The sequence below is a fragment of the Panthera uncia genome, assembly GCF_023721935.1.
Source record: "Panthera uncia isolate 11264 chromosome A3 unlocalized genomic scaffold, Puncia_PCG_1.0 HiC_scaffold_11, whole genome shotgun sequence".
In the NCBI taxonomy this organism is placed as follows: Eukaryota; Metazoa; Chordata; class Mammalia; order Carnivora; family Felidae; genus Panthera; species Panthera uncia.
In genome coordinates, this window is record NW_026057578.1 from 53,460,783 (window position 1) to 53,483,589 (window position 22,807).

Below are 22,807 nucleotides of genomic sequence, written 5' to 3' on the forward strand. Positions count from 1 at the left end.
TTAATACTCTCTCCACTTCCAAATAGAGGTCACCTTGTTGGTTTCTTATCAATAGCTACATCATTCTTTCCTTTTGTTTGGCAAATGGATATTTCCCTTTTCTTACTTCTTTAAGGAAGGTACTCCTTGCCCAGAAAAGTAGTTCCTTTACCACAAAAATCTGAGAACCTATGGATTAGAGGCAAAATTGTATTCACTGATCAATACTCTCTGTTCTTATCTCAAAAAAGCTTCCTTTCAGGTTTATCATTCTGTTAAATCACCTGGCCTGGTTGTCCAATATAGCCTTTTTTTAATCAAAATTGACTCACTGTCTATACTTAGGCCACTAGCTGTCAATTGATACTACTCTCTTTGTTTCTGCATCAGATTATGTCGTCACTGGCATTTTCTGTTCTTCTTTAAATGTGTCTCTGAAATATTTACTCCACAGGCCTAAAGCCAATCCACCTGTGACAAGATCAAACATTATCGTTCTCATTACCTCCTGAAATAAACATTTCTACATAAATCATCAACCACAGAACCCAATCTTTAAATGACAGTGTTTACTCTCCATTGTTTTAAAAGAAATTTTAATGTTAATTTATTTTTGAGAGAGAGAGAGAGACAGAGCATGAGTAGGGGAGGGGCAGAGAGAGAGGGAGACACAGAATCCGAAGCAGGCTCTAGGCTCTGAGCTATCATCAGCACGAGCCTGATGCAGGGCTTGAACTCACGAACCGCGAAATCATGACCTGAGCTGAAGTCTGATGCTTAACCGACTGAGCTACCCAGGTGCCCCATTTTCAAGTTAGTACCCGTATGTGTGTGTCTATCCCTCGCTGCCTCCCAAAACGTAGTTCCTAAAATTAAATGTAAATACCTCAGAGGTTAGACTTTTAGAATACTGTCCTGCTCACTCTTTGTCTTTCTGCCATGTCATGCCCAGTGTAAATGATCAATAATAAATGGCATTCAAAAATTCAGTTCCAGGGGCGCCTGGGTGGCGCAGTCGGTTAAGCGTCCGACTTCAGCCAGGTCACGATCTTGCGGTCCGTGAGTTCGAGCCCCGCGTCAGGCTCTGGGCTGATGGCTCAGAGCCTGGAGCCTGTTTCCGATTCTGTGTTTCCCTCTCTCTCTGCCCCTCCCCCATTCATGCTCTGTCTCTCTCTGTCCCAAAAATAAATTAAAAATGTTGAAAAAAAAAAAATTAAAAAAAAAAAAAAATTCAGTTCCGAATTTTGCCATAGAACACACTGCTGCTCAAAAGGGCTGGAACCAATTTCCTAGGCCATAATTCAGTGGTTCCCAAACTTGAGCATCAGAATCACTGGGAGAGCTCATTCACACGGAGGGTGCGGGGCTCCATCCCAGATACTCAGATTCAGCAGGTCTGCGGGAGGCCTGATATTCTGCATTTCTAGCAAGTTCTCTGGTGACACTGATGCAGCGAGCGACCACACTTTGAGAATTACTGCTATGAGGCTGAGGAAAATTTTACATGTGCCTTTTCCTGTTTGTCTGTGGAACTACTCAGGCTTGATTCTGTAGGATTTCCAGTGACTATAATCTGGTGGGAACTTTCAAAAAGGTGAAGAGAGTTAAGGAAGAAGGGAGTGAGCAGGCCAGTTTGCACACAATTCCACTCACGGACCTAACTGATAAAAATCAAGCAATTCCTAAGAACCGCTTTCTGTGTTAGAAGCTCTATGGGGGTGGCTCTATTTTGTTACTCAACCCCACATTGGCCATGCCACCAGAGGCCACGGTAAGGAGCTGTTTAGCGAGAGTGCCACAAGAAACATCCCCACACAAGCAACCAGTGCAGCTGAGATTAACAGGTTACGTGCTGATACAAATCAAAACCACAGTGAGCTGTCACTCACTTCACACCCATTAGGGTGGTTATGGTGAAAAACAAAACCTCCAAAAAACAGAAAGTAACGACTGTTGGTGTGGATGTGGAGAAACTCTGTGCACCGCTGGTGGGAATGTCTAGGTGCAGCCGCTGTGGAAGACAGCAGCTCTTCCAAAAATTAACCACTGAATTGCCATTTGATCGAGCCATCCCTCTACTGGGTGTACACATCTACAAAAATGGAAGGCAGTGACTCGAAAAGATATTTGCACGCTCGTGTTCACAGCAGCATCATTAAAAATAGCCAAAGGTGGAAGCTACCCATTACCCATCTACAGATGAATTGATAAACAATATGGGGTAGATGCATAAAATGGAATATCATTCAGCTTCAAAAAAGGAAGGAAATCCTGTCACAGGCAACAACATGGATGAACCCCTGAGAACATTATGCTATGTGAAATAGGCCAGACACAAAAGGGCAGACAGACACTGTCTGATTCCATCCACATGAGGTACCTAGAGTAGTCGGATTCATGGAGACAGAAGGTAGACAGAAAGGAGAAAGTCACCAGGGGCTAGGGAAAGGGGGAAGTGGAAAGTCAGTATTTAATGGGTCCACAGTTCCAATCAGGGAGGTTGAAAAAGTTTGAATGGTGATGGTTGTGTAATAATGGGAACGTACGAAATGCCACTGCACTTAAAAATGGTTGAAACGGTGAATTTTCTGTAATGTACATTTCGTCACATAAAAAACATTTCTTAAATAAAGTTTATATGCTAGTCTAAAAAGGTTTGTGAAGTTTTGGTGGGGACAGCAGGAACGTGATAGAGGAATCCGAGGCATCAGGATGGGTGAGGACATGGGGGGTGGGGGGTGGGGCGGGGAGGTCACAAGGGCCCAGAGCATCGCCTCCTAGTGAGGGCACAGCAGTGGTACAAAAGAACTCCACATTTTCTTCAGATCATCTGCAACACCTGGTGATCCTCGTTAAAGGTTTTTCCTGGTGGGGGGAGGCGGGTAGGGACACATGGCAGTTGGAGACGTGGCTCAGACACAGCTCCCGAACCAAAAATGTTTGCTCTCCTTTGGCCTGGGGTCAGGCAACAATGATCCCTAAACTCGACTTTTTTCTATGAATCACTTTTTTCTCGATCTCCCCAAAATGCTACAAGGATCCTGATTGGCTCTGGCTGGGACACCCAATGGGCACTTTTAGAATATCTGAATACTGGCAGTATTAGTGAGACACCCGAGAAACCGTCTGTGCCAGGCAAGCACTTTCCATGCACGCAGCTTAAGACCAAAATGTATACACCTCTCGTGAAATTCCTTCCGTAAGTTGCAAAAGATCAGCTTTCAAAGGGCACGTGGTAAAGACCGCTGGCAGGCAGTACATGGGGCCCTCTGTTTAAGGGGAGAAGAGTTGTGAGCCTGCTGTCCAGGCACCTACCTACATATGAGAAAATCACGTTTATGTTTACCAAGTGTCGACCAAAGCCAGATTTAAACATTTCTCCATCTGTCTCGGTTCCTCAGCATCTCTCACTCCACAATCTTGAAAAGTGGAGTGTGCGATCTTCCTTCGCCAGCCGAGAAACCACATCCACAGCAGGAAACAGCCCCATGGACCAGCCAGCGTGCACCTGCTGGGGCCTGCAGCCTCACCGGCCCCTCAGTATGCGTCTGCGCACGTGTGTTAAAAACAAAACAAAAATGCCCAGTTCAAAAAAAAAAAAAAAAAAAAATCCTAACGACTTCTGTGCTTCTTTCATTGCTAATTTCGTGGAGTGATTGTGACATTACTGAGAGGTGAGCCTAACTTCTTGTAGAAACCAAGTGGCAATCTCAGTCTAAAAGACAACTTTATTTAGCTATTTCTGTAGCCACAGCTAAAAAGAAATCGTTTAACAACAACAGAAAAAAAACACAAAAAAACCAAAAAACAACCGACCCAGAGGCTTACACTGGTATAGCATGTATTTTCCACATAAGCCTTTCTGATATATTAAATGCTAAAAACTTCCTTGACCCAGTTTTCAAAATTTTCCATTACAGCGTTAAATATTTTAAAACACTGGGGAAAAACATTTCTTACAGGTTCTGGTGATTTTCTATGAGAGCAATATAAATATTTAGATAAATGGTAGTTCATGATCTAAGAGATTTTTATGAAAATATTTCTGAACACCTTCATGGATAAATTATTTACTTTGACATATTTTTTGTGTTACTTTGAAAGGCTTGTTCTTCAGTTGCCAGTGGTTACTGGATGACCATTTCCCTCCCTACTATGTTTGCAGGCCTGAAGAAATGGTGTCTGGACCCCTCTCGTGGCAGCAAAAAGTAAGCCAGAGGCCACGGTTCTGATTCAAGCTCAACAGTGCATTTAGCACAACCCCAGGAGAACACAGGCACAGAGACACAACTCAGGAATCCTTAGCACTCTGTACTGGTTGGCTGCTGATTCCCATATTGAATTTATTATGCACATTCTGGATAATTAATTCATCAGTTAATGCAAAGAATGTTTCTTGGGAGTCCCACCAAGGTAGTAGGATTCAATGGCCAACAACATGACACAACATGCATTCTCTGTGCTGACTTGGCCTTTGAAGGGGGCAACATTGTCATGTCCGGGGGCAAGGACACCCTAGCATTAAGACTGCCCTGTGTCCCAGGGAACATGTGGGAGCATGTGGCCCAGGCCTGCAGGTCAGGAGAGGCTTCCCAAGAGCAAAGGTGGCCAGAATGAGACTTGAAAGACGTGTGGACATTACATTGATGGGGGTGCAGGGGAAGGGAGCTGTGTTCTAGAGTTTTCTAGATCTGTATGAAGGTCTGGAGGAAGAGACAGCCCAGTCCAAGAACCCAGGAACTCAGGTGTAAGGAGGAAAAGAGTGATGACGCATTAGGACACAGAGAGGAAGGTACAGACAAGAGAGAAGCCACTCAGCAATTATCAGCAACACAAAGAGAAAAGTGGCCACCTGCAGCTTCCCAATGACCTGAGGGGGCCTGCTCAGCTGACCTGCACCTGCTTCATTTACATGTCACAAGTCAGGTGAGTCTGGGCCACAGACTACTCTCTGTTCTGCTTTTGACATTTATATCCCTCCAAAAACAAATCAATGGATTGAGTAACGTTTACTTTCTTTTGTAACACAGCAGAAATGAAACTCCATTTAAAGCCCTTCATCATAAATAATGGCTTTGGGGCTGAAATTCTAAGATTCTCAGGTGCCTTCTATATTACTGAAAGGCTAGTAATTTTGTCCGTTGGTTACATGCAATTTTATCGGCACTCTGCGATGACACGGGAGCTCCCCGGCAGAGTGCTCACTTAACTCGACCAGCTCACCCCCCCCCCCCCTTCCAGGGAGAGAGAATGGGATGCCACGCCTTTAACCAAGGCCAAGGGCACAGCAGAGAAGCCTTGTCTGGTTCTGCAAAAAATTACAAGTGACACCTTGAGCAGATTTGTGATTGATTACCTTTTAAGAAATAGCTTCAAATAAGACTCTTGTCTTTTTTCACATATGCCAGTTAATAGCGTGGATTTGTTTGTTTTAAGGTAAATATTGAAGTGCTATCCAGGACTGCCAAGGCTCTGAGCCATCTAAGAGTCGGATGAATGAAACAGGTGAGGAGCAGCGAACTCTGAGAGAAGTGCCCATACCAAATGATGGTTCAGGTCCTTCCGGGTTGAAGAATCAGATATAGTTAAAGTGAGAAATATTCTAAAAATCTAGGCTTAAAGTGTCCATTAGGTACGGGGCAAAAAGCCTGACAATCAAAAAGCAGCTTGTAAGTTTTGCAATTGGAAAGATGTAGGTATGCATGGATCACAGTAAAACCTATACTCTTTCTTAACATCAACCCATTTATGAGAAACCATCTAGGAATCAGGGTGCCAGACCGTGGATTTAGAAAGCTCATGAGCAAGTAAGTCACTGCTGGAAGGAACTGACTCCATAGCTCCCCATCCCCCGAACTGCTACGAAAGCGCCTTCACTCTACTCTGAGGACTGAACTCTTTCCCATTCTCCGTCAGGAACACAGAGCAAATGCAGCCACTTTGTCACCAAGTTCTCAACAGCGAAAAAAAAATAAATAAACAGAAAAGCACTTGAGGAGGTGAATTCCACTCAACAGGAGTCAACAGTTCTACCTAAAAGAATCTTTCCGACAAGAGTGAAAATGTTCATCTTTAAGCATGTTTATAATTCTTGGAAATGTACTATTAAGCAGAAATGGAGTTTAAGCAATTGCTGTAAATACGTATAAAACCATTAAAATTGCCTACCAGTTTTCAAAGTGTGGTCTCTGGACCAGCAGCATCAACATCACCAAGGAATGTGCTAATAATGCAAATTCTCGGGCTCCAGACCTCCCAGGTCGGGAACTTTATGGGTGGGACCCAGCAGTCTATTTTACCAGGCCCTCAAGGAGATGCTAGCACATGGTACAGTTTGAATATCACCGATCTAGAGAGACAAAGTGATGATATCATCCCCAAACAGAGTTCTGGTAAAAAAAAAAAAAAAAAAAAAAAAAAAAAAAATTACGGTGTTTTTTTGTTTGTTTGCTTTTGGTGGGAGACAGAGAGCAAGCACAAACAAGGGGCAGAAAGAGAGTGAAAGAAAGAGAGGATCTTAAGCAGGCTCCATGCTTAGCAGAGTCCAATGCAGGGATGTATCTCATGAACCAGGAGATCTGGAACTGAGCAGAAATCAAGAGTCAGATGCTCAACTGACTGAGCCACCCAGGCATCCCACTCTTAATGGATTTTTAAAAAACAGCAAGGACTGAAACACATGACTATCCATGTGGACAATATGTACGTTCAGTTATCTTCAGCAAGGTAGCTTTTCTCTATCAGAAGCAAATGTACTGTATGACCAAAAATCAGTCCCCAAATCCTACTGTGGAACATAATACATGTGAGGAAGAAAGGTGATCTCTCTGGGATTTTTAAAGTCTTACAGAGGAAAACGGCTCTGTAAACTACAGGCTGACACCATCCAGCTAGGCACCTTGGGTGACGGCATCCTCGCTATAAGCTGTCTCCTTCTGAATGAGAGCAAATGGAAAACTAACCTATTGACAACTAACAGTTCATCCAGAAGCCTAACCGCTGGTTATTCTTAACTGTAAGTACCACTTTCCAACCGCATCCACAGAAGAAGGATGGACAAATACAGAAGGATGTATGATGAGCAGGTAGGAACTTTGAATTTTCTAGAGTTAATGAGCTAGGGATTAGCAGGTGCAGGAAGGATAATGGAATATAGAGACTAAGAAACGAGGCTGTTTCACCTTGAGCTGCTGGGGATAAATGACAGTTACAGATGAGAAAGGAAAGTGGGGAGTAAGGGAGAAAAGATGGTAGAGAACACAAAGAATGAGTATTAAGATTCAGGACAGGAAAGAGAGCCCGAACAGGATAATTTGGTTTGTTCATTCCTTCCTCGATAAAACATGGCTGACAGAAAACACCCAGGACTTCACGGACCCTGGATATCACAGGATGTGGCCATGTTTGTGTTTGTTTTTCCAAAATATGTACTTCTCCTTCCCCAAAAGCACACGTGTCCTAGGGCTCACACTTGGGTATATTTTGTATTTTTCAAAATAGAGAAACATTGAATATTTTTAAATGCAAGATACCGTCAAGCAAGAGCCTAGCTTATTTATATTGGAATCACTCAGGAAATCTTAAAACATGATACATACCTTGAAGATGCACTCTAAAAAATGCTATTGTGCTTATTTAGAAGTCAGATGTCCTGTGGTAACCTCAGTCAGAGGAAAGTCCCCAGCCCAAAAACTGCCAGAGAGAAAAGGAAATGAAAAGAAGACGTCTCCAAGTCCAGCAGGTATGCCCAACGCATCAGAAACCTTTCTGACTCTGGCATGATACGATGTGATGTCAGGTTATGGCTGCTAGATTAAGGGCTCACACTGGTCTGGTGGTTGCTTTCAAAGCCAGGCTGTCGTCTTAGAAATGCCAAAATTAATATGAAAAAAAGACACAAAGAAGGAGAGGAAAGGACGTGAGAAACCCTGGCAAGAGGCAGAGGTAGTCAACGGACAGCAGAAGATTAACAAGGAATGGATCTGTCCATCTGTCCATCCAGAAAGTTCCTCAACAGCCTCTGGTGACCTGGATATGAGTGAGAAAAGCAGACCTAGGTCTGCTGTTAGGAGAAATGCAGCAACGTCCCTTGGAGCCCCTTGCAGCCTCCCTTTGGCACAAAGCAGGCATCCCAACATCAGAAAATGCCACGTGTCATGGCACAAGCCACTGGGACAGGCGTCCCTGGACACCGTCAGGTCACATGGCACTCTCGAGCTGGAGCCAGTGCTAGTGAGGGTGCAGGGCTGACGCAGGTCCCTTTCCCTCTCCATCCCCCTGACGTCATGCCATTACTATGTCATAGTTCGGTTTTCTAAGTTAAGATAGAATGCAGAAAACCTAAAAAGGCTCCCATAAAAATGGTTAAAATACAACGTAAACAATGTTTCCGTTATTTAGAAAGTCAGCATATTCTCTAATAATCTGAGACAAACAAGACACTGGAGCTTATTCAAGTGCTGAGATGGAACCCAAATAACATAAATACAGGCACACCTCAGAGATACTGCAGGTTCGGGTTCGGTTCCAGACCGCCTCAGTAAAGTGAGTATCACAATAAAGCAAATCGAATGAATTCTCTGGCTTTCAGGTGCATAGAAATGTTATGTTCACACTACACTCTAGTCCATTAAGCGTGCAGTAGCATTACGTTAAAAAAACTAACGTGCATGCCTTAATTAAAAAATACTTTATTGCTAAAAATTGCTAACCATCACCTGAGCTTTTGAGGAATCATAATCACTGAGTGCAGATTACCATAACAGATCCACAAAGTGAGCAAATGCTGGTAGAAAATGGTGCCAATTAAACTTGCCTGTCACAGGGTTGCCATAAACCTTCAATTTATGAAAAACAAATTTATCTGTGAAACATGACAAAGAGAAGCACAAGGAAATGAGGTATGCCTGTATCCCTCCCTCCCTACTGAAAAGGAGTTGGTCTCCGAGTTCAGATAGTGACACCACCTGAGTGTGTTTTTCTTACAGAAAAGTAGTGGGTCCATCCCAAGGCCAGCAACCTGGAGGGCACTCTTCTCATCTACCCTGGCCCCAAGCCCTAGGACAGGAAGAACAATGAAGAGGGCTAACATCTCCACATTGGGGGTTGCTCTGGCCCCTCTGTGTTCTAGGAAGTATCTTCAAACTCAAAATTTTTTTTTTATTTTTTTATTTTTTTTAAGTAATCTCTACGCCCAACGCAGGGCTCGAATTCACAACCCCAAGATCAAGGGTCATGTGCTCCGCTGACTGAGCCAGCCAGGTGCCCCTTAAACTCAAAATTTCTAAATCAAGATTATATTTTCTGACTCTGGATTATACTCATCCTTTAAGTACTCTGGACCAATCACCTTATTCCATAATTGGTTTTCCAGTGCTTCCTCTAAGTTTTGCTCAAAAGAGTTAAAAGTGTGGCATACTTAGCTCTCCTAAGCCTCAAGCATGATCTAAAAGGAAGCTATGCACAGAGTTTACATCTTGTGAGAACAATTCAATCTGATGTCTTGCCAGAAATGATAAACTCAGGTGGGTGGATAAGAAAATCTCAGAGTTCAGTTTTCAGATGTAGTTAATATCCAGGCCCGGTGTGCCTGCCGCAGCACATCAAAGGCGACTGCCAACTTTGCGACCTGCTGACCCCATAAGGGGTCTGGTTTCTACCACCATGGTGTTCCTCCTGCCTCGAAAAACAGATCACAGCTGTCTGTCTCTCAAAAGAGGAAAAACACTTCTGTGGCCTTGATTTCCTCCAAGATCACTCTACAAGAGTCTTGAGTATGCACTTACTCATTGTGCTACCAACCTTCCCAGAGGACACAAAATTACACACAGATGACATACTTACTAGTCTTATAGTTTGCATTTAAAAAATTAAACTGAAACCTGCCAGGACCGATACAATGTAACCACAATGGATTCTACCTACAGAAGAAGTCTTGTTTTGGGGGCGTCTTATCATATCTTATCAAGGCATATCTTCAAATAGATCTACAACACCGGTTGAGTATTTCCACAATGTACACATGAAAAGGTTATCCTACGTGACACTGGCCCAGTTCTTCCAGACAGGCTCAGCCACATACCTGAAACACAAACCCCAAATCTGTCTGCTGCTGGAAAGGGATCTGCTACAAGTCAAGTGGCCCCATACGTCTGATTCAGTGCACAAACACAAACTCCTCTCTCTCAAGCACTGTCTTTTGCTTTTCAATTCTGTTCATAAGTGCTTTAAAAGCTTTTCAGAGATGAACTCCATGGTGCCGCCTGCAGCAGAGATGACCGTAGGACTGTATGGTTTAAAAAGAAAAACCAACCAACCAACAAAGGCTGTGTCAGAAATCAGGGGCCCCTCCTGCTGAGAACCGACATGCCCAGGACCCAGAAAGAAAACCAAGTCAACCACCAGGGCCTGGGAGGGGGGCAGGATGTCATTAACACAATGGGAAACCTGGAAAGAAAATGATGTCTGAGTCTGCAGAACAGAAAAGGGGTGATCTCAGTAGAGCCACCTTCGTGAGCTGAAAACCATTTTACTTACCATCCCATCCGTGAAACTGCACCTGCAGGAGAATGACGGCAACAGCCCCCAGCTGAGTTACTTACACCCTCAACAGATTTAAGTCAATTACAGAGCAGCAACCTTACGCAGGTGTACAGGCACAGCGCATTCGGCTAGCTTGACCGGAGCCTCAAATATGTGGGGCTCTACGTTAACAAGAGCCCCAAACATTCTTTCGCTATTTTCAGCGAGCTCACGCAGTGTGGAAAGGGAATCGAGCAGACCAGCCGCGTTACGCAATATACATACGCAGCCGCGCAGGCGCGCAGTTTTGTCCCGGCGCCTCCCTGCGCGGGGCAGACCTCGGCCACCCCGGGGCACTTACCGAAGACTCGCTGTCCCTAATGAGGAAGTCACCCTCGACGCCCCGCTCGTTGAGGGCACACTCGGCCTGGTGCCGCGTCACGTTCCCGTAGTACCACTCTCGGCCCGCGAAGCGCCCGCTGCACGCAGGGCCCGCGTAGCTTATCTGCGGCGCGTGCGAGGGGTGCAGGGCGGGCCCGTCGCTTAGGACCACCACGTAGTTTTTGGGGACCAGGCCGACCTGCCCCCGGGCGTTTTTGCACTTCCACCACTCGGGGTCGTTCTCGGGCTTCTCGATCACCTCCATGGTCTCCCCCTTCTCGAAGTTGAGCTCCTCCTCGGTGACCGAGCTGAAGGGGTACAGCGTCTGCACCACGTGCAGGACCCGGGCGCCCTGGCCATTGCTCATGGAGGCACCCTTCCGCAGGCTCAGGAAACTGGGGGACTCTGCGGCCGCTTCGTCCACCTCCTCCAGGACGTAGTTGGAGGGAAACCAGCCGATCTGCCCGTTGTAGCTGCCACGCCACCAACCGTCGCTGCACTTCTCCATGACAGTGACGCGCGACCCCTTTACCAGGGACAGCTCGTCCTCCCTCTCGGCCACGTAGGCGAACTTGACGAAGGCGGGGATGTTGAGGTCGTAGATGCGGTCGGCGCCGCCCCCGTTGGCTGGGTACTCGGCGTCTGTGCTGGGGGTCGGGGATGCGTCTCGCGCGCTGGTCTTCCTCTTGGTCTTGCCGAGGCCTGTGGAGACACAGCAAGGGCTCAGTGGGCACGGAGCACGGTGCCAGCCAGCACGCTCAGGGCATCACTGGTGCTCGGACACGCCTTCCCCGTCCCTACAACACATGGGGACAAAGCCACTGCAAGCACACCCTACAGCCACCACTGGAAAAGGTGCAGGACAGTGGCCTTGGGCAGTTGGCCTTGGGCGCCTTTGTAAAAACTGGGAATTCCTACACCTGCTCTCTCATTCACTTCTAAGAGTACTAGCGGCGCAAAAGAGATCAAAACAGCAGAAAGCTAGTTTCCTTCCGAAAGGTGATATTTTTAGATAATTCCTATGCTCCTCAGAGAGAAAAATAAGGCATAGACAAGATGTCTTTGGCCTTGTAGTGGACGGGAAGTTGGACTAATGAACTAGGCAAGAAGCAGAGCTACCTGCCTGGCTCCCACCTGGCTCCCCCTGTGGCCAGCCTACGGCCTCTTCCACTCACGGGACACTCAGGACCTGCCCTCCCCCCACCCCCTCAACCAGCCACAGAACTGCCTGGCAGCACCCTGATGGCAGAAACCAATGCCCTCCTTTCGTTCTTCTCTTCCTGCAATTCTGTCCTTTCCAAACGAGAGACTCATTTCCCACATGTTGTGATGAGCCAATTAGAAACCCATCAGTTGACCTGTTAAGTGTAAGGCAGAATTTTTCAGGTTGATTCAAAACCCACTAGTGGATCAAAACAATCATTTAATGGGTTGTGACCAGCTTGTGTGTGTGTGTGTGTTGAGTTGTTTGGTTTCTTTAAGGGAAGAAGAAAGAAAAATCTGCCTCAAGCACAGTATCATTGTTTCAGTTACATAAGGGAGTTAAGTGCTGAGTTGTAATGTGAACCTTCTTTCTTCCTGTGCAAGGGGAAAACTGTGTGAAAAGCCCTAAGGGAACAATGTTTCAGCCTGGTTAACATGCACAAAGCTCTGGAGCCTTCTTGAGAAGTGAGCCTAGGGGAGGAGGGCACATCAGCGCCCAGAGCCACTGTGTGCCACTAGACTGGTTGGTCAGGGCCATGTCCCCCAGCTTTTCCTAATGGATGGCTGCCTGCCCACCAGCCCTGCACAAGCCCCTAACTTAGTGTGGAGATTTTCATGGTACGGAAGCTGTGGCCACTTGCAGATTTTTTTTCCCCTCAAAATGACACCAAAGCACTTTTATGGGTAACTTGTACCTCTCTCTCATTTTATGCCTTCAACTGGAGTAAAGACAGAATGATCCTTTGCTTCTATTCCCCTGCTGAGTGGACAGAAGTTCAAGAGGAACACAACACTGGCTTGTGATCCTCCTCTGCTGTGGAGAGTTGTGCACTGCTTTCTATGGCTGACCCACCCCTGGGCTAAGACTCCACTGCCCTGGGACACGTGCCGGGCTCCGCACCACCAGCTGGGCCCTGAGCGGAAAGGCACTCGGACATCACAGGTGGGGTGACAGCACAGCGATGTGAAGCGGTCACTTACAGGCATTTCAAGTGAACACGCAGATTGTTGAAACAAATGGCTTTGGCGGTTTGTTGTTGTTGTTGTTTGTTTTTTATACCACAGCATTTTCAGTGTGTAGGAGACACGAGAGTAAACCAGGATATCAGACTAAGTTAAAATTTTAGATTTCTACTTACAAGTTAACTTGCTTTACATGAACACATGAACCTCTAAATAATCAAATGAGTCCTTCCGTATGATTTCAAACCTAGGTTAGGTTAGCTACGCGTGAGAGTGCACTGGGGTGATTCACTAGCTTCAGAATCCAGAAAGCAGACAGTTCACGGAAGTACACTTCTGTCTCGAAGGCCCGGGCACCAGGGTATTCTAAGCCTCATCGCCTCATCAAGGAGTCAGCATGCTGAGGCAGCCATGACCAGGCAGAGGACAGTTTTTATTGGTAATGAACACTTCAAGAAATAACATTTACAAGTAACTTTCTAAGACACCTTTTCAAGTTTGTGAGTAATGACAACTACTTAAGAAAATACGTACAGAAGAGCAGGGTTTAGAACATTCATTGGCACAGAAAGGTGTCAAAGTCAGCAGAAAAGACAACGTAAGACTTTAGACCTCGTAATACACTGTCGGAGACACTTTACAACCGACTTACGAATACAGCACTTTGCGGACTCTTTTCAAGCACAAAATAATCACTTTAGCCATCAAGTTTTTACCAGGCACCTTCCCAGACTTTGGGGAGACCAAGAAAAACAAGACAGGCATGCTTCCTGCCCGTATGGAGCTTACGTTTTTCTATCAAGACCGGAATATCCCACATAGCAACCACACCATGGAAAACTAATCTGCTTTGCTCTACTGTGACCCAAATAGTCTTTGAGGCAACTCTGGAAAGGGGGGTGGGGTGGGTGGGGGATGGACGGCAGCACAGTGACTGACAGCACAGCCCAGAGGAAAATCCTGACTATGCCACTTACTAGCCAGAGCTCTTGGGCAAGTTACTTAATCTGTGTCTTTCTTCTCTTACCCATATAACGTGGACAACAATGGCACTGTATCCTTGTACTCCGGCTGCCATAACAAAGTACCACAGACTTGGGGGGGGGGGCAGTGCTTAAACAACAGAAATTCATATTCTCATAGTTGTGGGGCTAGAAGTGAAAAGATCAAGGTGTCCGCAGGGTTGGTTCCTTCTGAGGCCTCCCTCCCTCCTTACCTTGCAGATGGCTGCCTTCTTACTGTGGGCTTCCCTTTGTCGTATGCCGGTGTCCTAATTCCCTCTTCTTACAAGGACACCAGTCACACTGGATTAGGGCCCACCCTAAAGACCTCATTTTAATTCAACTGCCTCTCAAAAGACCCTGTACCAAATCCAGTCACACATGGATTTACTGGGGGTTAAGACTTCAACATATGAATTGAAGGACATAATTTAGCCCCTAACAGGTACCGGAATTCGGACTGTAATATAAAGCACAAGAAGTGCTCTATGAATAACAATTGGTACTCTCACTGAGTTGGGGCTTTGAATTTCTTTTTTCCCCAGAAAGGTGTTTTACCAGGAGAGGGCCAAAGTCCTCTTTGAACACTTTTGGCAACAACCTTACCAGTGCCAGATGGCCACCAAAATAGAAAGCTTGCCTGTCAAGCTTTTGGCACCCGGGAAACATTATTCCACAGGAGCAATGTCATAGGTAGCTGCTGATGCAGTGAAATTCAAGAGACAGGTGTCTGGGAATAGGGAGGAACCTGACCCTACTGACATCTACCTTATTGGAACGCTCACAACAGTCCTGTGACAAGGTGAGCATCCCCCCGTTTCTGCAGGTGGGGAAACTGAGGCGGAAAGGGATCGGGGAACTGACCCAACACATACAGCCAGTGGAGTGGCACTGACTCGCGCACCAGTAAAAGCCTGTTTAATCCATAATAGTCAAGAGGCACACTTCTGTTAAGAGGCTGATGCGTAGCAGGATTCCTGTGGCAAATGCATCATGATCTTCACGTGATTTCTATGGGAAATGCAGCAGGACTATGGGGGGGGGGTCGTCAAAAATCCATCCTCGCTTTCAGTACCAACCCTCCAAAGAAGTGATGGACCTTTCCTCTGATTCTAGGGAATGGAAATGGCCCGCGTCTCCAGGCTGAAGTGGGGCTGAGGTTTAGGGAATGAAGATTTGGGATAAGAAATGTATCATGAGTAGCCATGAGGCCATGTGACCACTGCCGTGTGATCTCAAAGGCGCAAAGGGAAATTTCTGAATGCAGAACAGGCACAGTGGTTCATGGACGTCTCACAAAGATGGCTCTGCTGCCATGCCTGCCAGCCCCAAGCCCTGAGCCACCCCATGGTGTCCAGGCTCCATGCGATGTTTCTAATTCAAAGGCAAGTCTGCTACCTTTTAGGGAAGGAAACAGGGTGGGCATTCCTCAACTCCACTACTCTTCTTGTGGCTATTTTTTCCACATATCTTCTGCTTCATTTCTTTTTTTTTTTAAATTTTTTTTAACGTTTATTTATTATTGAGAGACAGAGAAAGACAGAGCATGAGCATGGGAGGGGCAAAGAGAGGAGGAGACACAGAATACGAAGCAGGCTCCAGGCTTTGCGCTGTCAGCACAGAGCACGACACGGGGCTCGAACTCACAAACCGCGAGATCACGACCTGAGTCGAAGTCGGATGCTTAACCGACTGAGCCACCCCCTGGCCCCTCTTCTGCTTCATTTCTTCTTTCATTATAGTCATACCACCTACTTCTCTCTGTTGTAGCAAAAACACCTGGAACTCCAATGTGTGGTTTTGATTTTCCAACAAAGATAACGTGATCTTTTTTCCTCTCTTACAATTTTATTGATTTTCCCAACAGGACTGGCAGTCTCTGGCAATCCTTACCTACTGTAAGTAAACAGTAACTAACCAAATGTTAATCAGACTTCTCCTCACACTGTCTCTGTACCATATTTTGGAAGACCACACTTTCCCATGAGGCATGCTCCCCTTGGCCTCTCATGAATTCCTGGGGTGGCCTGGGGATCGAGGAGCCCTGCTCCCAGCCCGGCCACACCCCGCCACGCTGGGCTTCTGAGGCATGGAGGAGCACTGGTTTGTTTCAGCAAGATTTGGCAGGACCTCTAATGATATGCTTTTCCTCCAGTTCTCCAGTTAATCATAAAATCCAACTGCACGGAATTTATTTGATGCTTGAGCGTTTTGGTTGGAGGTTTTGCCGCACTGTGCTCTGCGTGAATCGTATTACGGATGGGAGTATCTAGAATGGGACCGTCAGAAAATCTCTGCAATTGCTGGCATGCCGTACCGGGCGACGTTAAGCAACATTTTTTTTCACAAGGTAATGACTTTCTCTACAGCTTGTTCAATAATGTATAAACTGCAACACCTTTGCGCTAAGAAAGAACAAAGAACGAATGGAAATCGTTGTAAAAAAAAAAAAAAAAAGACAAAAAGACAAAAAGAAAAAGACGCTCACGTGGCATGTGCTCAGGAGTGACCAGGATTTTAACTTCTACGTTAAAGATCAGGCTCTCAGAACAACTGGAGTCCACAGCGCCCCTGGTCCCCTAACTCACTCCCTGGCCCTCCGGCAGCTCCAATGCTCTCCTCGCTCCACCAGTGGCCCCGGGCAGGAGGGTGCCAGACAGTGCACTCCACATACCAGGACGGGCGAAAGTCTTGGTGAGAGTGAACGCTCACCCAGGACTCCGGGCCAGTTAGCGGTCAGGCTGGACAGCAAGGGCGCGGACCCCTGAGCGCAGGGCTGCCTGGGATGGATGGGTCTGCAGCCGAAGATATGAACAAGCTCCTTGACCGAGCCGCCTCTATAACTGTTGCGTTACAGACCAGCCACAATTTGTTCAATGGGCTTTATCTGCATCTCGTAAGAGTAATAAAATACTATTTTAAGTGGCAAACGGGAGTTGGATCGCAAAGTAAACTATACTTTTCAGCTTTTATGAGGATTTTCTCGCCCCAAGCTCCGGATCTCTGATTCTGAGTTACATTTTCATTGACAATAATAAGCACATTTTAAGTTTCTTGAATAAAATTACTTACATTAAGGACAGAGTTCTAATAAAAGCTGGAATATGTCATACATTATTAATGTTGGTGATTTTAAAGTCAAAATCTTTTAAATACTCCTTTTGAGATAAAGGGATGTTATAACAGACGACTTCAAAATATGCTCTAACTGTCACCTGCCAGCTGGAGTTCTGGGGATTTAAGATAAAATGTCAAACAAATTTGATAGTTCAGAAATATATTCAAGCTGATCTATTTAGGCACTGTGCACCCAAGTTTTAGGAGATGTATGGCAAAGATTTTATTTTTGTTACTAATTAGAACTGTAACATAAACCAGATTTAACTAGAAAGCTTCCTTGGTCCTAAATAAATGGTCCTAAAACGCCATTTATAATAAGACTGGAGATCATTAATTTGTGGGGATTTCCCCCATTAGGGTTAGGGCCTATTATTAGAATCAACTAAAACTGACAACTTTTATTATTAAATGCTAAGGAGATCTGACAAGGTTTGATTAAGGTATAAAATGTCTAAAGTAACTTCTCATATAAAGTTAGGATAGGTTTAATATTTGGCTTCTAATAGCTTTTTGCGTTATTATATGTGTAATTACCTTGTGTCTAGTTTTTTGGTACCTATGCTGGAAGATTAGCTTCCACTATTCAGAAAATATCCAGTGCCAAAATTTATGATCAAAATATTTGATATATAAAGGGGAAAAAAACCCTCAAATTTACTAAATTTCCAATGTTTTGAAGGGTGACCAGGTGAAAGGCAATAAGGTGGTCCTCTGTTGTTTTAAACTGTTCAGTATCCTTTATCCTTCCTCTTATTCAACAAAACTCCTCTTCGTGTGGCTTCAGCAGGGCCACCCCTACCCCATCAGGCCATGGTTGGGGGGACCCATGACTCAGACCTGATGCAGCTCAGACCCGGCTCCCCTCACCTGGAGTTGCCTACATTTGTCACAGTCTTCAAAGAATGGAGCGCTGAGCAGGGATGAGCCCCAGAAAGAGAGACAGAACTTGAATGATATGAGTTGAGGCCCTGGATCCAACCATACTTCCTAATGATGTGAACCAATGGATTCCCTTTTGAAATTTTCCTTTTTTTTTTTTTTTTAACCTTGTCTACTTTTGAGTTGATTTTCTGTCTCTTCAATTAAAGAGTGCTGAAAAAATATAACTACCCATCCCCCACTCTCACTCCTTGTCACCCATCCCACTTCCTTCAATATGCCAAAGTGTTGATTCCCACTTAGCAAGGTGGCATACTTGGGTGACTAAGTCAAAAAGAATATAGTCATAGTTTGGGAGCACCCAGGTTTGAGTATGGGGGTGAGGGTGGGATGGTGAGGATAGGGACTGACATTACCGTGACGTCACAGTTAACTGCCAGGCTGGCACCCCTGCTTTCTAAGCCCAGAGAATCTTGGGTTTAAAACGCTTACTGCAACAGCCATCATGAGACATGTGAGACACTGTGTGGCCACAGACATCAGGCTTAACGGACCGGCACGATCGAACCGCATTCTAATGGGGGATAGCATATTTGACTTAGGATGGGCCCAAATGAATTCAGGCATGGGTTGTCAGAGAAGCCCCAAGGACAGCTCAAGAGAGGGGAGCAGCCTCTTCAGTGCAACTGATTTCAGACAAGGCCATTATCTAAGTCAAAATAGACTCTAGCATAAATGCCCTCACTCAGTTGTTTCACTCAGCATCTGTTCCCTTTGTCCCACAGAGGCTCAAGCTGCTGACCATGGTTGAGCTCAGAGGAGGACAGGAAGTGCGTGGGGCAGAGGAGACAGGCTTCACAGGGCTGTGAGGAGAACGTGAAGGAGGCCTTGGGGGCCACGCTATGGAGAAGAAGTGGGAGAGCGGGATGTGGGACGAGATCAGGGGCTAGGCCACACTGGAGCAGAGACATGTACAGTTGAGGCCCAGAAGAACTGTGTTCAGCAAAGCGAACAACCCACCACCCTAATTCTCTTCTGAGTGTGCCACTGGGAGAAAAAAATTCTACCCGGCATCGTGACTCGCCATTAGAAACTGGATACGCTGAATGAAGGGGAAATACTGCATTCCCAACCGCTTCCGAGACAAAGGACTAAATGCATCCTTGGCAGCTTTTGTGTCTCTTTGGGCAACAACTTCATTTGCAAAAAATCCTGGCCTTACTGCCATTGCTGTTGGGTGCCACATTTCCATCCTCGCTCTGTAAGGTTTGACAACAAGCCGGGAGAATATATCCTTTTGACAGCCAGGCTGTGCTAGAAACAAAGGAGGCTGGAGTATAAAGTTGGCTCGGATACTTTCTTCCTCTAGTAGTCTGAATCTAGCTTTTAAAAATGACAACCAAGGTTTTTTTTCCAAAGGCTTAGTCAACCTGTATCTCCATGACCAGATCGTAGGCAATATGACCCATGGGAAACACCATGGGCTCGTGGGCAGGACTCAGGGGCGGTGAGTAACTAACTCCCTGTGGGTCTTCCCCCCACAGCAGAGGGAGAGCTGATCCCAAAGACCCACTCAGCACTAAAATCCATAAACACTAAAATAACGTCCCGTCATCCCACACACACCCTTGTAGTACTCACCCACCTCGATTTCAGCGCCCGCCTTACTGCTTCATTTATCTCCCTGAGAAAGACTGTGTTTAGTCATTCTGTGGCCTCAGAGCCTGACATTCAGTAAAGTGTTTGCTCAGGCAAACTTCACTTCCTATCTCACTGCCACTAATCCATATGTACTGATCAGTCCTTCCCAACTGATCTCTCCAATGATATGCACCTATATTGCCAGGAGTCTTTTTTTTTTTTTTTTTTTAAGTTTATTTTGGGGGAGAGAGACAGAGAGAGAGAGAGCGAGCGAGCATGGGCACGCACAAGCAGGGGAAGGGCAGAGAGAAGGAGAGACAGACTCCCAAGCCCAATGCAGGGCTCGAACTCACAAACGGTGAGATCATGACGTGAACTGAGATCAAGAGTCAGACACTTAACCGACTGAGCCACCCAGGCACCCGGCCAGGAGTGTTCACAGACTATCTGGAAGCAGACCGAGATTACAATCAGCAAACCTCCCCACCTCAGAGGGAGGAAGGATACCTGTAGATGGAAGGGGACTGCCATACCTGAGGCAAACCCGCACTGACCGGGGAGGGGTCGCCAGCTGAGGGAGGGACAGAGTTACTGTTCACCATCCCTATGCCCTGATGGTCCCTCTTCCGAGGGGCAGCCATCGCAGGAGCCAGCTCCAGAGAGGGGCCAGGGCAAAGGGCCTACCATCACACGGGTCCATGCGTCCAGGGCCCTGAACCGCAACTGCCATCCCCGGGCATAAGAAAGCCTTTTCGTGCACGAGCAGGCAGGCAAATAACATGATCGAATATGGATGCCTGCAAAAAAATCATTCAGAGTATAGGATTTTCTATCACATGTGAAAGTCAAACGGTTATCACACATGCCAATGAAAAGAAGCTTTAAAGATTGTAATTATAATTTTTAATTAAAAATACATATTTAGTACCTCTCAACACATATTCCCGATCCATTAGCACAAGCAATTTTGAATATGCAAAGGGATGTACGAGACGTGGCAAGGCTCAGCTATGACATGCTGCCACGTTACTTAAAGTGTCAACCCACTGGCAGAAGCTCGGCACGCGTGCAACTTTTTAGGACCGTACCTGCTAAATGAAATATGATAAATACATGCAAATGCGCAAGGGTACGGCACGTGGGCGGGGGAAAACACGGACGGCAAGGAGCTGGCAAGGACAAGTGAACCGTACTTCAGACCACACTTCAAGCCAGGCTTCCACACCTACTAGCTTTGGACCTCGATGATTCTACGGCCTCTCCCTACCCCTCCGTTTCTTCATCTGTGATAGAAGGATATCGGTGGCCCCCGTGGGCTGTCAGAGGGCCCAAGAGCTGAGGAGCACACTGAGCGTGGTGTCTAAGACATAGCAAGAGACCAAGCAAAACCTGTCATTGTGTTTATTGCTATTATGACAGCATCTAATTGCTTCCCTTCCTGGTTGAGGACAGTGGTAGGAGTGAGTAGAGAAGGGCACAGGTGGTGCTTTCTCAACAGAGGTGTGCACTTGTCTGTTTTCTTCCTGAAGTGTGCCTGGATGGGGGGCAAGCCTCACCTCACTCCTGCTCTCCAGGAGCAGCTAAGTCACCAGGGATCAGTCACAGAGGAAATGCTCCATCAGTGCAAAATGGGCCTTCACATAGGGTGAAAAAGGAGCCCCGTCTTCCAAGTAAGGATGAGCAGAATTGCTCACCAGCTCACATGCCGCTCTGGACAGGGCAGACACTGGTTACTAAGATGACAGGTCATACCTGCCTGTGCTCCAGGAAGGCAGTCTTTGATGCACCTGGGCTCCTGGCCTCCAGGTCCTTGCTCATCTCTGGCTTCCGTGGACAGCGCCCGCCTGAGCTTGGAGAGGCCTGGCTTTGCCGCAAACGAGTCCTGCAACCTTAGACAAGTCGCTCAACTTGCCTGATTTTTGTAGAAAAAGCTCAGACCAGGTTATCTCAAACCTCATTCCAGTACTTGAGGGTTCTACAGACAGCCCAAACTCTCAAATGAACTCCACTTTTTAAACTTAACTTTACACATTAGAAGGAAAAAAAAAAAAAACCCATGGAAGAAGAAAGGATTCAAATGGTCACCTTAGCATTTTTCTTAGCACCTTAGGTTAAACATTGTGGATTTAGCCAAGTTAAATTAGCAGCATGAGAACAACTATGGTTTTACTACTAATTCAGGCTCTATTTATAAACACTCACACGTCGATTTTCCAAGTCAGACAATCAACTGCATCGCTCCTTGAAAAAACCAAAAATACAAAATCAGTGAGATCCGCTGCAAACGGCCGCCACAGAATGGCCTGCTCTGAGGAAGCACGTTGGCCCCAGGCTTAAAAATGTATGAAGAGGGGCACCTGGGTGGCTCAGTCAGTTAAGCATCTAACTTTAGCTCAGGTCATGATCTCATGGTTTGTGAGTTCAAGCCCCACGTAGGGTTCTGTGCTGACAGCTCAGAGCCCGGAGCCTGCTTCAGATTCTGTGTCATGTCTCCTTCTTTCTCTGCCCCTCCCCTGCTTGTGCTCTGTCTTTCTCTGTCTCTCAAAAATAAATGTTAAAAAAAAAAAAAAAATGTATGAAGAGCTACCCTCCAGGCGGCTTCCCGGGCTGTGTGACACCACTGGGACAACAAGGGATGTTCGCAGACACTCTGAGTTCACAGCAGGGCGGGGGGGAAGCACGAAGACCAGAGCTGTTCCTGGGGACCGACTTCAGGACAAGACTTGAGTAAATGCAGGCTGATGTGCAGGAAACACCCAGCCTGCCTGAAACTGACTGCAACCCATCGATTAGATCCCAGCATAGTGTGGGTCAATCAGGAGCCCCACAGGGGCCCACCTGCCCTCCAGTGGCACGCGCCCGGGCAGGGTCTCAGCAGGAGGCACCACAAGAAGGTGCAGCAATTTGAGGGGCTCAGCATCAAGCACTGTAGCATCTGTGAGTAAATAAATACCCCCTCTGCATCCCGTGCCTGCCCCCAGGGGACAGATCCAAAAATGTAATAGAGAGAAGGAACATTTGAGACATATGGATACGGTCTAAAAAAGAGAGCCTGCCATATGGGGAAATGCAGTTAGAAGCATGCTAAGAAGATTTTACTTTAATCCCTAGGCATTTTT

General features: G+C 46.3%; 1 protein-coding gene across 2 annotated transcripts in view; it reads right to left on the minus strand.

Annotated features, from left to right (window-relative positions):
- Window positions 1-22,807, minus strand: part of NCK2 (NCK adaptor protein 2) — a 153,262-nt gene that overhangs the window by 11,164 nt on the left and 119,291 nt on the right. For both annotated transcript variants that reach the window (XM_049651244.1, XM_049651243.1), the window contains exon 4: window positions 10,862-11,583. In XM_049651244.1, the coding sequence (XP_049507201.1) occupies window positions 10,862-11,583 (722 nt within the window). The remainder of the gene's footprint in view (window positions 1-10,861; window positions 11,584-22,807) is intronic.